At 35.1% G+C, this 16732-nt stretch overlaps 1 protein-coding gene across 4 annotated transcripts in view; it reads left to right on the top strand.

The window, feature by feature from the left end:
• Positions 1-16732, top strand: part of SLC39A12 (solute carrier family 39 member 12) — a 33955-nt gene that overhangs the window by 6393 nt on the left and 10830 nt on the right. For 3 of the 4 annotated variants that reach the window (XM_032182066.1, XM_032182065.1, XM_032182067.1), the window contains exons 4-8: positions 2769-2976; positions 5119-5321; positions 9714-9885; positions 12094-12266; positions 13605-13757. In XM_032182066.1, coding sequence (XP_032037957.1) covers positions 2769-2976; positions 5119-5321; positions 9714-9885; positions 12094-12266; positions 13605-13757 — 909 coding nt within the window. Of the gene's footprint in view, positions 1-2768; positions 2977-5118; positions 5322-9713; positions 9886-12093; positions 12267-13604; positions 13758-14936; positions 15048-16732 lie in introns of all 4 variants that reach the window. The other variant, XM_032182068.1, reaches the window with a different exon arrangement.

Below are 16732 nucleotides of genomic sequence, written 5' to 3'. Positions count from 1 at the left end.
CACACATCTAATTATCTGTGAGAATGAATATGCCTTGCAGAGACTGATACAGATAAACTTAAATGTTAAATTTTATTATTAGTATTATTATTTTAAGTAGTCTATTGAGTATATTAAAATTAAAACATACTTTTAAAGTCAGGAAACAGGCACCAAGTTTTCTCAACACTATTTATTATTCCTTATCTCAAGTAGGACCTATAAAATAATAAGATATTATTCATGATTTCACAATCTAAAAAAAAAAATGTTTTCTTTGTAAAGGGCAATAAAATAAGGTTTTGCCTGATTAGATAACTCTTAAAGTACAAGTTGACCTGCTGTGAGAAGCCCGTTAGATCTGCTCATGATATATATTTAAATTTGGAAATTAAAATTGCAAACTTTGAATTTACCTTTTTTTTTTTTTTTTTCATTCAGTTGTAATATATATCATACTGTAGTACGAGTTTCTTATGTGAGCAGAAGATGGTGAGGAGTCCTAGCTGTGCAGCAGGATGCTGAGGGCCTCCGGTCCCTTTTTCTGTGTTCTTTGTGTAATCGTTTCCCATCATAAATTATTCATTGACCCGTACTTTTGGTTCTAAGTCTTGGTGAACGTGCTGATTTCCCCCCAAAAATCCAATGGTATCTGGGCAACTGTAAAGAGACATTGGTGGGTATTTGGCATGTCAAGATAGAACAACAATCCATAAAGTGCTTTACTGTGTAGTCTGTTTGTTTGTGCTGGCAGTATATTCAATTATTAAGTCTCTTCACTATGTGGGACTTATCCACTTACTGGCACGGGAGGGGGAGGGGAAGGAAGGGACAGGAGAAGAGCTTGTTTGTTTGTTTTTTTGTTTTAATGAAAGGTACTCAAAACATTATAGGCTATCTAATGCTTAGAATCACAACACTTGTGAAATGGGAAAGGGCCAATGGTGTAAGACAGTGATAGAAGAAAGACATTTTTAATGCCTCTTTATATGTTTTTGTCTTCACAGAAAATATCTTCAGTCATAACAGCTAATATGTTATTTATCATAGAGTCATGGAATGGTTTGGGTTGGAAGGGACCTTAAAGATAACCTGGTTCCAACCCCTGCCATGGGCAGGGACACCTCCCACCAGACCAGGCTGCTCAAAGCCACATCTCACCTGGCCTCGAACACCTCCAGAGACAGGGCATCCACAGCTTCTCTGGGCAGCCTGTGCCAGTGCCTCACCACCCCCTGAGTGAAGATTTTCTTCTTTATATCTAATCTAAATCTCCCCTCTTTTAGTTTAAAACTACTACTCCTTGTCCTATCCCTACACTCCCTGACAAAGAGTCCCTCCCCAGCTTATAAGGTTTATAGTTATATAAGTTATTAGGGCCGCTATAAGTTATAAGGCTACTATAAGGTTTCCCCAGAGCCTTTTCTTCTCCAGGCTGAAAAAACCCCGCTCCCTCATCTTCTGTTCATAGGAGCTTGAGCCCCTTGATCATCCTCATTGCTCTCCTATGGACTCACTCTAATAGCTCCATGTCCTTATGCTGGGGATCCCAGGGCTGAATGCAGCACTCCAGGTGGGGTCTCACAAGAGCAGAGCAGAGGGGCAAAATCCCCTCCCTTGCCCAAAAGTGACCATGCTGCTTTTGATGCAGCCCAGGATACGGTTGGCTTTCTGGGCTGTAGGCGCATGTTGCCAGCTCATGTTGAGATTCTCATCAACCAACACCCCCAGGTCCTTCTCCTCAGGCCTGCTCTCAATCCAGCCTGTATTTTTGATTGGGATTGCCCTGGCCCAGGTGCAGGACCTTGCACTTGGCCTTGTTGAACCTCATGAGGTTTGCACAGGCCCACCTCTCAAGCTTGCCAAGGTGAAAATTTCAAATGAGAGATGAAATTTCAGGTTCTGGAAATTAAAATGTGTAATGAAAGGACAGGAAAAAATGCCAGCCTTCTCCCCACAGTGTTTAAGGCATATATATAGACAGATGTAAAATATATGTAAAATAAATGAACACTGTATTGGCTCATCTAGCTGACTTTTCAAATTAATTTATATGGAAAAAGATAAATCAACTTTTATAATTTTCACTCAATTTTTGTTGTTGTTTCTCTCAAACCCAAAGCATTTGCAATGCATAAACAAGAAAGGCAGAAATAGAGGAAAACAGGGATACATTTCCAGGTAAATAAGAGAGCTGTAGCCTGCTCCCTCACTTCAGACCTGCACACATCCATATACGTAGGTGTTGTATATGACTGTCTATTGCATCTCTTTGATCACACAGGAGGGAAATCACCTTTTATCTGTAGAATAATTGCTTTCCGTATTGTCCTAGATAAGTGCCCTATAACAAATTATTGATTTCGTTTAATAAATAGGGAATGAAAATCACTAAGAAAATTCTTTCTGAAGTCTGAAATAGAGTTGAAATTACATTTTTTGAGTAAATGCCTTGTACCTCCACAAAAATTTCACCTTTTCCTGCCAATTTCTGGAGTTAGTTGTGGAAGCAATTGATGATGACATAGGAATAGCAGAAACAACATGAAAATACTGCTAAAGAAAAACATTTTTCAAGCCTTTTTATTTTATCCCCATTCTCCTGAAACTGTTCTCTGTTCCTTATTTGCTGTCCTGCTGTCAACTGCAGCTTTAATCCTAGTATTTTTTTTTTTTTTTTTTTACCCTGGTTGCTTGTGAAAATGTTCTCTCCAGTTTCTTCTCCTGTCACTCATTATTTAAATGGAGGTGACCAGGGCTGTCTTTATGCTGTTTTGTCCTGATTTCAGTGTGTTGATGTGAGTACTCTGGAGAAAAATGCTGATATAATGGACAGAGATGGCGCTGATGAAAACACTCTTCCACGCCTGGCTGCTTTAATCATTACTCTGGCTCTCCAAGGAGTCTGTATGGGGAAAGCAAGTTTGCCCTCTCCAGAATTCTTTATGAAATACATTTTCAATTCTTTAAACAGTACCACTGAGCTTCAAGTGACAGGTAAGCTATTTATTCATCTTTAGGTGCCTTTCACAACACACATTTTATGTAAACTATGTTTAAATGCCTAAAGGACTTTCTGCACTTCATTTTAGCCTTTTCATCAAATGCCATTTCATTTTATAGCTGTTAAGTAGACCCTTCTAAATTTAGAAAATAAACTCTTTGATAATTCTCTGGGAGATATAAAATAGTGTTACTGTGGTAAGTACTGTCATCAGAATTTATGAGTTAGTTTCTCAGTGTAGTCTGAACTCCAAGGGTGGCACTCTAGCTGTGAGGGCAGAGTTTGCTGAGGCTTCATTTACATTGCTTCTTTATGCAGTTCATTATGCTACTGTAACTATATCACAAGATTAATCTTGGCGTAGAGGGGATAATTCATGTATCGTAGCCAGGTTAGGCACTTTAGTCCCTCACACTTCACCGCAGACATACCCCCAGAGGAGAAATAGATGCAGTCCACTCTTATTTGAGCAAATATATATCTGCCTGATATATATATATCTCTGATATCTGCCCACTGTAACTTAAAACATCTTTATGGTTTGTGTTTCCCTACCTGGAAACACAAGGACCCATTTTCTTCAGGAGTTCTATTGCTAGACATATTAGAAATGCTACTTGACCATAAATAAATAGATGCATTTGAGATTTCTAAGTGGTCCAATAAAATAAAATAAAATAAAATAAAATAAAATAAAATAAAATAAAATAAAATAATGGAAGCATCAAGCTCTCAGTAGCTGCTACTAAGTCCTGTAAAAGATTCTGGATGCTTAGCAGTTTACGAAGCTAAACCATCACCTTGGGCCTACTAGGGGTTTAGAAGGCTATTATAAGATACCTACTTTGTTGTAATTACTAAAAGCAACACTTACAAGATATTCAAAGCACTTTTTTAAAGTTACATTAAATAAGTGTTAAAACAGTTAAAAAAGGTTTAATTAAGCGTAGGTAAACATGTTTTACCACTCTTAGAGTGCAAAGAACTTTATTGAATCACATAAGTAAATCATAAAGCAAAGAACAAAATTCTCAGTCCTAAACCTAGATTGCATTTGCATAAACTAGTTTTGCAGCAAAACCATTCCTTTAAAATTGCCAGTGTAGATCTTATAAAATAGTTGACTCACAAGAATGGATGGAGCCAGCTGGGTAGAGTGCTTCTAAATAGCTATATATGGTAAAATCCAGTCCCCAGTGAAGACAATAGAAAGACTTCCCTTATGGTTAGTAGAGTTAGAATGCCATTCAGAGAAGCTGAAAAATACTCTTAACTGGTTTGTTACAGTGTAAGAATATTTTAAGCTTAAGCTAATTAAATTGTTCCTTTAAATTTATTTAAATTCATAATAGAAACTGGAGAAAAAAGCAAGAAATGAGCAGTGTGGGAAAAAAAATAGAGTTGACTACATTTACAAAACAAATGCAGCTTGAGCTGTGTTCAGATCTGTTTGTTTAAGACAAAGAAAGTAGACAGATAACTGAGCACAAGCCTTTTTATAAGATTTACTATTAAGATTATATCATTTGCTCTTTCTGAATGATAACATTAAAAATAGAGGATTATCACATGGAAACATTTTTAATCTGATTGATCTAAATTCCTTTGAAATTTTGTGGACTGCTTATGTTCTTAATGAACAAACTTGGATTTACAGAAACAATCATAATGACTTCATCCTGAAAATGAAGGGGGGAAGGAAAGTAACCAGACTGAAAATAATGGAAGGGAAAAATAAGGAATGATGGACCATGCTCCTCATAAAACTAAGCATTTCATTAGCAGACACATCCATTGCACTCAGTTATGTCTTTGGTAGAGGAATATGAACTGCTTTTCAGTCACATCTCTTTTCCTCCGAGATAGCCATAGGCAAAGTATTATCACTGTGGTACTGTAAAGGTGGAAATGCTGAATAAGTAGTGGCTTCTAGAGGTGTTAAACTGAAATTATATGCGGTACCAAACTGAGGAAAGAAAAATATTAGAATGAGGAATCAAATTAATATTAAGGTTTATATAATTATATAATTAAGGTTTATAACCTTAATGTATAAAGTTTTGTCTGTTTAAATGTGTGTTTTCCTATAGTAACATTTCCTTTTATTTATTTATTTATTTTTTATAAATAACCAGATCTAGAACAACTCTTGAATGTGCTTACAGCCAGAAAGACCTGCACTGTAAATGGACAATTCCACAGTCACAAAAGACGACGTTATAGTATGACAGGTAGAGATATTGGAACCAGAAATATTTCAGTCAAAGCAAATTATACAAAAGAAGACTACCTGAAAGATTATTTTGAAGATCACGAAAGTAACACAGATTGGGATCAGGTTATTTTATTTTTATGTTTTTATAATGTTAGTGACATAATGTCAGTGATAAAAATTGAAGTTTTGTTGTTGTTGTTTTTAGTTATGAATTTCAGAAAGTCACATAGTTACCAAATAATATTTTAATTATTTATATTTATTTAAACATTGATAGGCAGAAGAACTTTATGACTGCTGAGTATATAATGAACATATGTTGTAAACTGTTAGGAGGGGCTAAGAGAATGATGAGTATTAGATAGAATCAACTGCTCCTTCAAGACAGAGGACTGTGGCTTCAATATTTTCACATATTTTTTTCATTCTTATGTCTCAGAGTTTATAGGGCCCCTTTGTAGAAAGAAAACTGGTTATGTACAAAGTAAAATATATCACAGAATCACAGAATCATCTAGGTTGGAAGAGACCTCCAAGATCACCGAGTCCAACCTCTGACCTAACACTAACAGGTCCTCCACTAAACCATATCACTAAGCTTTACATCTAAACGTCTTTTAAAGACCTCCAGGGATGGTGACTCAACCACTTCCTTGGGCAGCCTATTCCAATGCCTAACAACCCTTTCAGTAACAAAGTTCTTCCTAAACTTCCCCTTGTTCTATATGACTTCTTTTTCTAAAAAAGGTCTTTGTAAACTGAAGTATATTTCCAAACACTTTTATTATCCACCTATGGTGTCCAGAAGCTCCCTTTAGAAAATGTGTGAAGTCTGTAAGACAAAACTTTAGCTGCCAGCCAGTACCCTAGTTGAGGAGTTTGAAGGACAGTGGTTCATTACAGATGACATCATCCTTATCCTAAAAATTAAATAATAAATAATTGTTGCTTATAACAGCGATTAAGATTGTAATTTACTTCCATCCTTTAAACTGAAAGACATTCCTTGGACAGAAACAGGAGACTTCAAAGTATATATACTCTGTATATATTTTGAAGTATACATTTGAAATATATGTTTCAAATAATATGTTTCCATTGTTTTTCACTCTTTATACTTTAGCTTAACTCAAAGGCAATTTTTCTTCTCCCTGGAGATGTGCAGTTGTCTTTTGCTGAATGGTCATTTTGTGATGTGGAACTGAGACAAATGGCATCTGGTTAAATACTATTCTGATAGATGTTTATCTGCATAATTTTATTATATTTGGGAGTAAATAGCCTTTCAAGCATTTAACAGGGTCTCAAAATAACTTTAAATGAAGGCCACTTTAAGTCTATTTCCTATTAATTTTAAATTATAAAGCTCAGATATCAATAATATTTGTACAAGAAGCAAAGTCATTCCCCAGTAATAGAAGAATTTATAAAACAGAAGTTCTGATTTCTTGAACTTCTGAGAAAATAAGACTATAGAAAGATAGTTGTGCAAGGGAGTTATTTGAGGCTTCGGAGTCAAACTGAGAGCCAAATACTCTGTACAGATGCTGAGAAATCACGAAGGAACATCTGGACAGAAAATACTTTTTTCTTTATTGATTCCTAGCTTTTATTTTTTATTCCATTCCTCTTCCTTTTAGATATATCTATTTTCTTTGACATATCATTCTATCAGGGAGCTTTTTGTCTCAGTGTTGTTGCTAATTTTGTCTCTTGTTTTCTGCACATATCTGTGATAGCCATTGTGCTCCATGATTAACAGATGCTGCTACATATGAGGCATTGACTGGTTTACAGCTTCTGTTTGCTAACTAGATTAAGATCTGTAATTTGATTTTTAGATAGGAATTATATTTTGAAACATCATTCCAAAAAAATAAAGGTCACTGCTTTCTTTTTTAAACCATCATTGTCTCTACAGATTTTAAAAATGCATTTAAAACAAATAAGTAGTAGAAGGTCAAATAACAGCAATAATATTAAGTTCCATTAAACTATATCACAACAGCTGTGGATTCATTTATGATTCCTCATTAAAGAAACATTTTGGGGTGGAAACAAATCCATCCATCCATGTAGCCAGCTTTTCATATGACTGCAAATTCTGTTTTCATGTTTATTCACTATCACTCTCCTTATGTCTTGCTCCCTATGTTATAAAGTTTAAAAAGCTGGCAACTGGAAAAGCTGCACGTCCTTATGCCCCAAGACTCACAAGAACACTTTACTAAATGAGTATTAAGGATTATTTATGTTTGTGCATATGTGTATTTTCCAGATGAGACTTTTTTTTTCATTTAATATTTGTCATCATAAAATGACATGAAAATTTATGATAATATAGGTTCCTCTAACCCTCTCAAAACAGGGTCAACATCAAAGTCAAATCAGGTTTCACAGGGCCATGTCCAGTTGAATTCAGAATGTCTCTAAAGATGGTTTCTGGGAAACTTGCACAAGTGATTTATTGCCTTTTTTTTATTAATTAAATATAATTGGAATTTCACATGCTGCATCTAATACCTATTTCCTCTCACCCTTTTGCTGTACACCTCTGAGAAGGCTGTCTCTCCATCTACTATATAACCCCCATTAAGTAGGTGAAGATCTCCTGCATGACGTCTCTCCTGCAAAGAGAAAAAACCCACTAACCCACTGTCCTCAGCCTCTCCTTGCTGCTGCTCCCTGGTTGTCCTGGTGGCCTTCCCCTGTTCGCCAGTATCTTTCTCCTTCTGCTGGTTATTAGACTGGAAATAGTCCATATGTGAGCTCACGTGTGCTACATAGAAGGCAGTAATCATTTTCCACTACCTGTTGGCTATGCTCTTGCTAATGCAGCCCAGTATGCAGTTATCCTTCATTGCCACAAGGGCCCACTGGTGACTCATTCAAATTGCCGGTTGGGACCCCAGGGACTTTTTTTTTTTTTTTTTTTTGGTGCCATAAGGTTGTCCTTGCTAATCTTCATGAAGGGCTTGTCAGCCTTTGGTGTGTCAAGATACTTGTGAATGGCAGCCATACCTGTCACCATATTGGCTACTTCTCTCTACAGGGTTTCATGAGTGTGTATGATGCACTCTGTTCCACCACTCATGTCACTGACGAAGGCATTAAATTATACCACTATTAACCTTTGAGGAATACTGTTCATAATCACCTACTCTTCCAAGTGTTGATACCACTCATTGGTGTTGCACGCGTTTAGTCAGAAAACGTTTAGAACAGACAAACTGACCTATACTTCTAATTCAGTAGTTCCTGAATTCTCTAATTCTCTTCCTGCTGTCCTTGTTCTTGAAGGCAGGACAGAATAAATCCAGGCAGCAAGATCACCTACTGCCCTGAAGGGGTATTAAGGGGTATCAGATTAAATGTACCAGTACTCAATTCATTCAACTTAGTGAGCAACCAGCCATATTTTAATTTACAAAGATGAACAAAGGCAGGAAGACTTTGCTCTTCAAATAGGTCGTTTAAAAGTAAGGATAATTATTATTATTATTATTATTTAAATAATATTTTTTCTTAAAAACAAATAATAAAAAAACACCAACCAACCAACCAAAAAATATCTAAGCATTTTACAAGCTCCAGTGACTAAAAAAAGTAATATTTAGGAATTGTTTGATTCTCAGTTGCAGACTATTTTAAGTGAAAGAAACAAAACAGATGGCATTAAGAAATGAAGACTTTTCCTATAAGTGAGATAACATATTTGATATGAACTTCTTTCTAAAAGTTCTTAAAGAATTTTTCACTGGAACTATTTTAATGTTAACTGTTCATGTTTTAACCAGGAGTTTCAACCTGTAGATGAAAAAACAATTATTCATGAAAATATTTCAAAATAAATCTTCACAAGAAAACCTTCAATTTTCACAGAGACTTTATAAAAAGAACAAAAAGTAGATAAAGTTCTTGTGTGCCTCTAATAATAAAATTAAGTAGTCTTTAAACCGAATCTAGAGTATGTAGCATCTAGTGTACTGACCCTGAAGTGATATGCCATTGTTAAAACAATTTGAAAACCATCTTAGTCCCATACCTTACTAAAAATACAAGCATGTAGCTTGGAAAAAATTCAGTACTGCATTGATACAGAGCAAGACATTCATTTTTACACTAATAGCAAAGAACATGATTTGTGTTAGCATTAAAATATTTTTGTTAGTATGTACGATAATAAAACATTTAGAGATACTATTGTGTCAGATCCTCAGGTGCTATTAATAGGCTTCAGTAGAAATTGTGCTTCATACCAAAGATTCTGAAATATCTATATATCTACCTGAAATATCTATTTGAAATATAAAATAGTATCAAGTTTAAATTGGGAAAAAGAAGAATTAGAAGCGATTGAAGTTATTGAAATAATTTAACCTGAAGAGTGTATATGGAAAACAAAATTTTCTAGGTTGTATAACCCTCTTTCCTTCAACAATTGCATATTTCACCTCAGCATTAAATGCAAATGCATGTGACATATTCAGTAATTTTGTATACTTTTCTATATAGGTTTGTTTCTCTGCCAATGAACTTGTGAAGATATTTTTAAAAAATAGTTCATCATCCATTTCTAAGGAGCACTTCAAGCAAATCAGTCCAGCTATCATTCAGCAACTATTAAGTTGTTCATGTCAGCTTTCTGAATCCAAACAGTCAAAGCTTCCACCAACAACTTTGGAAAGTGAGTTACATTGTTGTTATCATCATATATAGTGTTCGAACTCAGGTGAAAGGGTGCAGGGGCTTAACTTTTGGAGACATTTCAGTCATTATTAACCTTAAACCAAAACAGGATGAGGTTCTCTGTAATTTCTCACTCTGATTTCATAGCATACGTGTCAGATAATAACACTATACTGAGAAGTGAAGGAATCTAAATGTTTCAATTTTATATTAGACAGAATTCTTTTTTAATGTGTGATGGGTTTGGTGGTGATTTTTTTTTCCTTTTTTTTTTTTTTTTTTTCCCATTTCATAGAGGACTGCAGATGAGCCATAGGAGGCCCTCATCAGTGGGTTGCTGGGCAGTGATTTTGCACAATTTCCACCAAGTTTATACTGGAATCATTACACTAATTATGTGGTTAGAAACATAGGTATGCTGATGCAATGGCAGGGAACATTAATTTCTGGAAGGGGATTTGGGAGCCAGGGATGAGCAACAGGGTTGAGTACCTAACAATAATCAGCTGTACTGAGAGCATCTCTTTTGATGCTCCTAGAAAAGTTTTGTGGGCTACAAATCAGTGCCTTCGTTACCTTTACCTTATTACCTACATTGTTAACTCTAGATGACTAGATCCATTAGGAAGTAGTAAACTTTCCTCATATCCTAGCTGGCCAATGATCCTTAGTTAGTTTATGGGAATGAGCTGAGCTATCATTCTGTGGTGTGCAAATTAATTGAATTTATGAACATGAATTAAAATAGATTAGATAAGGATGTGGAAGACATTCATGTATATCCCAAGAACAGTTACAGGAGTAAGAAACATGCAAAATAGGGTGAATCATTAAATCTCCCCAGAAGGTGACTGTCCTTTCTTGTTATATCTCTTCTCATTACCTGAACACCTTGCAATCTTAACTGCTTTTATATGCCTGTTTTTCAGATGGGGAATCAAGGGACAAAGTAAAGAACTTATCCAGGTCATATACAAGTTTCATAGCAGATTCACAGTTAGAGTGAGAGTCTCCCAACTCTAAGACTATCAGCCCAATCATCAATATTTTAGTAATCTCATAAAGGTGAGAGATCTGTGTAGATGAGAAAAACGGAACTATTCAAATACATAGTGGAAGGAGTAAGAGCTCTTTCTACAGCCTTTTTCCCATGCTGTTTGGTTAAGGAAGGTTTCCATGACCACAGAGATTTTCTGGCTTGAGACAGACAAAGGGCTTCGTGTTTGACCTACATGTGACATAATGACCTGAGCATAGTCTCATTAATTTTATTCTCAGTTCTATTTTACTGACATGCTGTGCTGTTTTGGATAAGTCACCAAGGCTTGACCTTTCATGAGTATCTACTATAACCTTGTATTTGGATGTGCAGTCTGTGAAATTTACTGTCTGATTTTATGAGGTGCTGAGCACTTGCAGTGCTATTAAAGTGTGAAACATTAAGTGACGCTTTGGAATATTTTGGCATTAGTTCCTTAATGTCTGTTTTTCATCAGTTTTACCTCCATCATAAGACTCCCATACAGATTAATCAGGATTCATATTGTGCAAAAGGCTGGAAACGTGAGCAGCATATAACTTTCAAGAATTTTAAGAGAAACCTTTCAAAAATCCCAGTAAACTGGGAAAAATAGGTTGCTGGTCCTGATGCGATAACTAAAGGGATATATTCTCACAACACACTAGTAAACAATGTTCTGACCAGACATTTTATGCTTAGATCCTAAACAAAATGCTTACATTTATTTGAGGTTTTAGGTCTCAGTCTGTTTACTGAATATAGTTTGGTTAATAATGTTGTGTTGACTGTAAAAATACACAGGTGATGACATAAGATAACAAGCACAAATCTGTTGAGACAGGGAACAAATGCAGACCAGCATTCACTGTGCTGCTTTAAGTGTCTCTAATCTGTACAGTTACAGTCTACTTAAGGCCTGAAATTTGAAGATATTGGAATGTATTACCTGTAAAATCTGAAAAAAAGTTAATTTTTTTAGGCTTCCAACTCTGTCATTTGAATCACACGACTAACAAAATGTATGTAGAACAGTGATTTACTTCTCTGTGTGCTTGTAGACAGAGGTGGTAAAGCAGCCTCAAAAGCAAAAACAAATACAAAACAAAGACTCAAATACAAACACAAATACAGATACTGAATGGTTAAAGGCGCCCTTGGTTTATTTTGTTTCCTTTTTCCCTACAGAATATGGTTACAGCACTGTTGCAGTTTTACTTATTACTATTGGATCTATGTTTGGTACAACCCTCATTTTATTTAACTCCTGTCAAGAAATCTATACACTCATTTTACAGCTGTTTGTTGGTTTGGCTGTTGGGACTCTTTCTGGAGATGCATTGCTACACCTTATTCCTCAGGTAGGTAATACACTCTTTTATGTTTTTGAGATCTTCACACAAGCACTTACACACACACAGTCACACACATGCACACACATTCACACATGGAGGAAAGTTTCATTTAAACTTGGCTAATGATAATCTGTTTAAAAATAACGCTTTCCACGAAATCTGTGAATCAACTATCAACATTCAAATTACATCTGCAATTTGTAGTTCAGAGAGAAATTCCAAGTAATCAGAAGCAGAATTCAATAAATGATTAATACAGAGAAAATAAGGTATCTATTTTCACAAACAAACAAACAAACAAACACCTTTTCAGATAACCCAGAAGTTGTGTGAAAGTCAGGTTCTCTAAAAATTCTTTCCTGAGGGAGATTCTTTAACACATGTTGGGAAAAATTGTTCATATGTTCTACAAAGCATCAACAGTTCCCTCAAATACTTCCAGAGGTCCAGGGGCTCTCAGCCAAGTTAATACTGCTGCCTTAAACTGTAATAACATGAATGGTACATTTTTTTTCCTAAATTCATAGAATAAATTCTAAGAATAGGATAGCATGAAAAACAGAACCATATTTTCCATTGTGTATTCATTTATTTTTGACTGAGTCTCCTCTGATATGACACAACTATTACAAGGAGACTTCCACTGGTCATGTAAAGAGATCTTCATACCTTCACTCGAGATTCTGATCAAAATGTTCTTTGTACTCTATACATGATCTCTGGAAGATGGACTGAGAGAGTGGTTTGAGGAAGGCAATTCTCAGTGAACATCAGACAAATAACTCCCTTTAATAAACACCTTTTAAGTTTGAAAGCAGTCTTCACCACTTTTAAGTGATATATCCAGTAGCTTTTAAAGTTGCTCCTTCCAGAAAGGATGCAAAGAAAGGCTACTACGCCCTTCTGCTGGGGAAAAAATTGAAGCATGCTCATCTTCTGCTGGGGAAAAAATGGAAGCATGCTCTTCAGCAGAAAGCCTTAAAGATTATTTTCAGAATGACTTCTGAAGATGAAGTAACTTTTTAGATTGTAAAGATCAAGTAACAGCCAAGTAACTTTTTAGATTGTAAAGATCAATATACTCCAAAAATATATACTCAAAAATGTATAAACGACAATTTCATAAAACTTTTCTGAAAATAATACAGCTTTCAACACTGAAAGATGATGAAGTGTAGTAGAAACTCATGATAATTCATTTAATCCATCTATTATTCAGCTGATTAGCTCAAAACAATTTAAAAAGGTGGCAAATTTGGGGAAGAAAATGAATTAATATTCACGATGCATTATTCTAGGAAAAGCACTTTGATTTTAAATGTTTTGCTTTATCTGTTTTTTTAGACTCTTGGTTTGCATAAACATGAAGTACAAGAGGTAGAACATTTCTATGAGGGGAAAGAATATATATGGAAACTTTTGGGAATAATTGGAGGAATTCATGGATTTTTTCTGATAGAAAAGTGTTTCTTTCTTTTGGTAACACCACATGACCAGGTACAATTTTGTACATTTTATCCTTTTACAAATCAATTCTATTTAGAGATTTTACAGTTTGAAAAGTGTTAAGATGAGTGTGGAAAACAGTTATCACTTGTATGAGTGAAATGAAGCTTTCTAAACTATTCCTACCGGACTGACCTTCAATTTCTATTTTGCTTTGCTCCATAGATTTTTTATGCTCTGTGAATGTGCTCCATATATTTGTAACTCAAAAAATTAATTGAATGTGGTCTGTAAGCATACTTTATGGCTAGCAGTGGAACAGGGGAAGAGTCTTTGTCCATATGAAATGGATCATAATCATTTACTCTAGTCTAGGTTTGAAGAGGAGAAAGACATAGATGTAAGCACAAGATGTTTTAAAGATATCTTAATTTTTCCAAATGGTTTTTGACCCCTATCCCAATGTTTTTGAAAATCCAATATAAATGTTGCGGTCAGTGGAACCCAATCTTATATTAATAATACCTCCCTGCTCAGTTACATGCTTATAGTAATTCTCTTATTTTATTTCAGTGTGGCTGATGTCTGAAAATATAACTATGCACAAGGATATAATGTAACACGGTGTGATGGCTCGTTAAGTTTCTCAGCATGGGAGATTATGTTAATGTCTCTTAAGAAGGCTAAGCCTCTGCTTGTTTTGTTTTACAGAGTGTTTAATGACTGGCCCGATTTATATATTTAGTACTGAGTCCCTGGTCCCCCGTCTTCGAGTTTTCCATAAGCATTGAAAAATTGAAAAATTAATAGAATGAGAATGTTTTGATAATATTGATATTCAGTTTGGTAAAAATAATAGTTATTATGTTACATACTTGGAGAGAATTATGTATCATCATCCCACAATTTTTTTAAACATGTTTAAAACATATTTAAATGTGTAACATATTTAAAATGTGTAAACATTTAAACAATTTTAATCTTCAGCTTTAAAATGAAATAAATTTCAACAAACCATTATGGTCATTTATGATCTCTTTGATTCGACTTTTTTTTTTTTTTAAACCAAATAAAGATTAGGAGATGCAGATGCCAACCAACAATCTTTTTTTTAATAGTTGTTTTGAAAAAAAATAATTCTTATAAATGCCAAACTTTCACAAAAGTCTGAGAAAGACTGCACCTGTGTTCATTGGGTTTCAGAACTAATTGCAAAGCATCTTCATTCAGCAGGGCCTTTCTTTAGTTAATGGGCACTGGGAACATTCCCATGATCTTCCAGTGGAATCTGAATTAAATGAACATTCAGTCAGAGGCAAATCTACTTCAACCATACAGTTGGTAGGTTACCAATGTGAAATACTTCCCTATTTTTATATCCTTCTTTCTCTGCTCCTCAACAAAATGAACCAAATAAATATAATAATCAATATTATTTTTCAGTCTTTATTGATTTGTCTTTTATTATATGACATGATTGAAAGGAATCTATAGATTTTGAAGCTTAAAATAAGCTTTTACAGAGACTTTTCAAACACAAATTTTTCCAATGACTTCTCTTAAGTGTTTCAGATTAATATAACAATACACTTCCCGTACTACCTTTTGTTGAGAATTTGTACCAAATTCTTGAAGATTTCACTCCTCTCTTCTTTTCAAAAACATCCTATATATAAGGGCAGACTCTCCCATGGGAAAAACTTTAGGATTTTCTGCAGTGAGAGCTAAGTTTACAATTACTGAACAGAGGAAATCTTGGAATGTTCTTGAATATTTTTTCCACAAATTTGAAGAGTAATACAAACAAGCTGGATATCTGGGAAGAGTGCTTGCCTATAAGAAATTACGTAATTTCCTCTCCATCTGTGGCGAGTGTATGGACAGATGTATCTTTGCAAAGTAAAGTGACTCATACCTTTTAACCTGTTTTCTCTTTTTCCAACCAACCTCTTCAGTTTATATGTAATACTTTGATGCATAGGTTTCTGCTTATTTAAGTCAAAGATCATCCATAGTGTTAACTCCATTTTAACAAAGCACTTGTGATGGGTAAGAGTCTCATATCTCTGAAGCATGGTTGGGAAATTGTCAAGTGAATGCAGAGCAAACAGCCTAGAGAAGAATGTTTACTAATTTGTGAGCCCTGTCATAGCTTCCTGTTTATGGTAATGAACAATCTAGTCATTCCTTTCAGCTGCAAGATCACCCTAAAGTTATGTATATCACATGAACTAGCCTGACTTAGCTAGTTTGTGCAAGAGCAGCCAATTTTTCAGAACCATGTGAGTAACAGTAAGAAAAACACTGATCAACTAAGAAAAGCTTATAAATCCTTCAGGTCAGTGATTAGTCTTGCAGTTTTGACTCAGAGTTCAAAGAAGTGGCATGTGAATAAATATTATAGGAGAAGTGAAACAGTTACTGGAATTCATATGACTGGCTGCAATCATGGGAATTAAAGACTTTTATTTTTCCTTTAAAATCTAGAATTTAAAAAACAAATCCTTTCTTTTCCCTCCTCATGCCTCTACAGCACAAATCCCACTTCTCAACCAACCTAGTACCAGCCAAGAAACATGTTCTGTTTTGCAGCCAGTACACTATAGTTTTTGGAGTGCTTCTTGCTGACCCTAACAAAGCACTTTTCTGTGCTGTTGTCCGTTGTTGACTCTTCACTAGCTGCCAAGCTGTAGCTTTTTTTTTTTTTTGGAGGGGAGGGAGGGGGGAAGAGAGAAGATAGTGATTAGAACTAAGCCCCAGGAATCTAAGGGGTCAGAGAGAGAGATTCCTCACCTTCTTTCTTCTCTTTCAACAATCTCTCAGTCTCTGTTAATTAAACATTAGGGCTGATGCATCAGTTTAACTATCTGGGGTAGGGACAAAACTACTGTCTCTTTCCTCACATGAAATAAGGCTAATTTTCATTCCTCATAGTGAACTGTACTCATAAGCTATTATGCTTGACCAGGGATGCCTGGTGCCAAGACAAAGACAAACTGAAAGGCCAAGAGGCAGGGCACTGGAGG

This window comes from Aythya fuligula, chromosome 2, assembly GCF_009819795.1.
Source record: "Aythya fuligula isolate bAytFul2 chromosome 2, bAytFul2.pri, whole genome shotgun sequence".
NCBI lineage: Eukaryota > Metazoa > Chordata > Aves > Anseriformes > Anatidae > Aythya > Aythya fuligula.
This window is presented reverse-complemented; position numbering and strand designations above follow the sequence as displayed.